Source organism: Mandrillus leucophaeus, unplaced genomic scaffold (genome assembly GCF_000951045.1).
Source record: "Mandrillus leucophaeus isolate KB7577 unplaced genomic scaffold, Mleu.le_1.0 Scaffold684, whole genome shotgun sequence".
NCBI lineage: Eukaryota > Metazoa > Chordata > Mammalia > Primates > Cercopithecidae > Mandrillus > Mandrillus leucophaeus.
The window spans coordinates 191,001-195,159 of NW_012107408.1; the positions used below are offsets into that span (position 1 = coordinate 191,001).

The window sequence follows — 4,159 nt, forward strand, 5'->3', positions numbered from 1 at the left end:
CAGTTAGATCCAGTCACCCATTCATTTGCTTAAAAAAAAAAAAAAAAAAAAAAAAAAAAGGAAGTGAATGTGGGGAAAAAAAGCTAGCAATTTAGCTGAGGTGAAACTGTTTAAGGGTACTGGGAAAAAAAGAGATGATGCTGTGGTAGAAGAATGTTAAAAATGGGAGCAACAAACAGAAATTGGAACAATGCTGTAAGACAGCTCTAAACAAAATGCTGTTCAGGTGGGAAGAAAATGTTGCTAATTAGGAAATACACTGGTTCTTAGGAAACAAATTTTTAGAGGAAATTAGCAACTTTTTAACATTAAGGGACATCAGTATCACCCCTAAATTCCAGGATGGGGAAAAATAAAAAATCGGAACAAGGAGATAAAAAAAAAGAGGTACACATGGAAAAAAAAAAAAGACTGCATAAAAAATATAAAGCATATCAACAATTTCCGTAGGTGCCATAAATGGACAGCTGTTAGAGGCTACTGGCTCCCAATTTTGGAGAACAACTGAAGCTGACGTTGTTCCTCATTAATGTGCGTTAGATGGGAAGTAATGCTAGTCTTTGTGTGCTTCAAGCAATGGGTATCTATCTATCCATCCATCTATCTATCTATATATTTGTTTGAGACGGAGTCTCGCTCTGTTGCCCAGGCTGGAGTGTAGCGGCGCGATCTTGGCTCACTGCAAGCCCCGCCTCCTGGGTTCATGCCATTCTCCTGCCTCAGCCTCCCAAGTAGCTGGGACTACAGGCGCCCGCCACCACGCCAGGCTAATTTTTTTGTATTTTCAGTAGAGACGGGGTTTCACCGTGTTAGCCAGGATGGTCTCGATCTCCTGACCTCATGATCCATCCACCTTGGCCTCCCAAAGTGTTGGGATTACAAGGGTGAGCCACCGTGCCTGGACCAATTTTTATATTTCTTAAGTAATCATTTATTTATAATTGATTAAAAATTTCAGATTTGTGATTGGTAAATAACATGAGAGGGAATATAAAATATTAAGTACTTAATTTGTGATTTTAAACATTTTAATAAATTTATAGCTCAAGATTAAGCAAACTTTATGTAACAAATATAAATAATAACTATTAGGAATGTAATACAAATCTTTAAAAAACATTTTTTATAATAGCTAAAACAATTTCATTTTGAGAGATAATTTTATATGACTTAGAAGATACCAGTTCTGTGATGAGTATCATTAGCTAGATACATATTAGCCCCTGGATTTTTACTCCTATTCAATGACATCTAAAATTATAATATGCTATTAAAAGATACGTGGAAGAGGTGAGGCCCACGCTTTTATTACAATGCTCTAGATAATCTTAGTCAATCATAACAATATAATCTAGGATACAACATCAAACAGATATCTATAAAACAAAAATGTATTTCATTTAAAAGTGAAGTAATCATTAGCCAAGCAGAGCCAGAGGGAAAAATGAGAAATGTGCTCAAAATATTTAAAAAATCTTATAAAATCAACTAAAGATCAATATATATATAAAATGTCTTACCAGCTAGAGATTCCTCATATTTAAGAATGTGCTCAACTAGGTTATCAACAAGTTGAGTACAAGCTTTCTTCACAGGTTTATATGAGGAATCCTCTTCGGACTTCAACAACTATACATATATATATACAAAAAAAAAATCCCGGTATAATTATTCACTAGGCAATAATAAGATAAACACATTAAAAGTGTCCATAAGTAATATACTTTTCAATTTGTCATTAACAATTTAGTACTCAAAGTGCAAATTAATAAAACAAAAATATATATGTTTAAAAATATAAACCAGTAATTTACCAATACTTTCAATTTTACTACAAAGTACTTAAATTGCTGTGTAAGACCTAAGGTAAGATGTGAAAGATGCAGAAAAGATGAACTTCCCTTTCTCCCTATTCCAATCAAAAACATAGTATCACACAATACTAGCTGAATTATTTTAAATAATTAATAACTGCATCTGAATTGCATCTTAAAAGGCAATTATAAAACATAAGGGTAGATTTCTGCATTATCCTTTGCAAAATCACAAACAATGCTAGAAAAGTGTTATGAATAATGAGATGAGGATAGAGATCATTCTAAATATAGCTAAAAAGTAAAACCAATCTAATCTTTCATAATCAAAGGTCAACAGAAGAGTCATAAGGTATATATGTTTCGCTAAGAAAAGCTAGCTAATATAATTCTGAGGATATTGAAGGAATCTATATGTGTATTTGATTTCTGTGAAGAGTTCCACTGCTGTTAAATATAACTTTCTCTGCAATAATGGAAATGTTCTATATCCTTGCTGTCCAATATGGTTTCCAAGAGTCACATGCAGCTATTAAGCACTTGCAATGTACCTACTGTGATTGAGGAATTAAAATAAAATAAAATAAAAATTGAAATTAACATTTAAAAAAATGCATGTGGCTTATAGCTGGGCACAAGCTTGCGCAGCACAAGCTGAACCTTTCCCTGTAAGATACATAAATGATTAAAACAACTGACAGCAACCAGAGTAACATAACACACACACTGCCCCTTTTCCTCCAATTTAAAGAAATAAAGCAGACAGCTTCAATGTACTAGGTTTCAACTAAGAACTGCAAATTCTTCCTGCCCCATTCTCCAATTTCCTTAAAGCAGCTATTAATATCACATTCTAGTTTGATCTTTTCTGAGACAGCGTCTCATTGTCACTCAGGCTGGAGTGCAGTGGTACAATCAAAGCTCACTGCAGCCTTGACCTCCCGAGCTCAGTCTCCCATACAGCTGGGACCACAGGCGTGAGAAAACACGCCCGGGCTTATTTTTGTATAGTTTGTAGAGATGGGGTTCTCTAAGTTGCCCAAGCTGGTCTTAAACTCTTGGGCTCAAGTGATCCACCTCCCTCAGTCTCCCAAAGTGCTGGGATTATAGGCATGAGCCACCACGCCTGGCCTAGCTTGGTCTTTTATTCCATGGCAGGAGTAGAAAACTACCCTCTCTCATCCTTGGTATTCCTTTTTCATTTCCAAGGCTTCAGGTACACACAAAAGAATTAACCATAAATTTTGATTCATGACACACCATTGCCACTTGTATATGCCCTTTTAATTTACTAATAAATAATGGCATAATTTGAATCCAAATCAAGAATAAGAATAATTTTAATATCTCATATCTCCCAATGTGCTCCTTCCCTTATCCCATTTTCCTGTTTCACATGTAAGGTAACCGCTATCAGAAAATTTATCATCTCCTTGTTTTTAAAAAAAGTATAAGCTGTATGCTATTTATAGTTTTCTTTGATTTTCCACTTTCTAAAAAGGTAGTATACTTGATGTAGTCTTCTGAGATTTGCTTTTTTCACTCAACATTATGCCACTATGATCTAGGTTGTTGCATACAGCTGTATTTTACTGATTTTTCACTGCTGTACAACACCCCACTGTCTGCCTATATCTTAATTCATTTATCCACTCTTTTGTAGATAGGTTAATCCCAATTTTAGTACAACTAAGCATTCTTGTATATGCCTCCTGATGCAAATATGCAAGATTCTTTTGTGTGTATATATACTTGAAGTCGAACTGCTGGGTCATTGGATATATGCATTGTTCAATTTCACAAGATAATGCTTTTATGAGATAATTTTATGAAATCGTTGTTTTTCAAAGTGGCTGTAATATTTTCTCAATTATCATCTGTATTAAGAGACACTATCTGATCCCTCTTTTCCATCACTTGTGATGGTCTGACTTCTCTATTTTTGTCAATAAAATGGTATAGAGAGTGGTATTGATTTGTATTTCTTACTTTACTAATGGGGTTGAACACAGTATAGGCCCTATATGCTATTTTCTCCATGAAATGCCTATTAATGAACTTTACCTATTTTTCTACTGGGACTCTTGACTTATAATGGTTTTGTAGGAGAGGAGTTCTTATGTATTTATTCTTGGTATTAATTGTTGATTACATATGTGCCAAATATCTTTTCCCATTTTGTGACTTGTATTTTCACTTCAATCTTTTAAGGTTAATGGTTTTTGTGACTTGTTTAAGACATCCTTTCCTACCCAGAGACCAAAAATATATTCAGGCTGGGCATGGTGGTGCATGCTTGTAGTCCCAGCTACTCAAGAGGCTGAGGTAGAAGGATCACTTGGGCC

The 4,159-nt window shown here is 34.6% G+C and overlaps 1 protein-coding gene across 1 annotated transcript in view; it reads right to left on the reverse strand.

The window, feature by feature from the left end:
* Positions 1–4,159, reverse strand: part of NIPBL (Nipped-B homolog (Drosophila)) — a 198,880-nt gene that overhangs the window by 34,866 nt on the left and 159,855 nt on the right. The window contains exon 33 of the mRNA XM_012002359.1: positions 1,521–1,629. Coding sequence (XP_011857749.1) covers positions 1,521–1,629 — 109 coding nt within the window. The remainder of the gene's footprint in view (positions 1–1,520; positions 1,630–4,159) is intronic.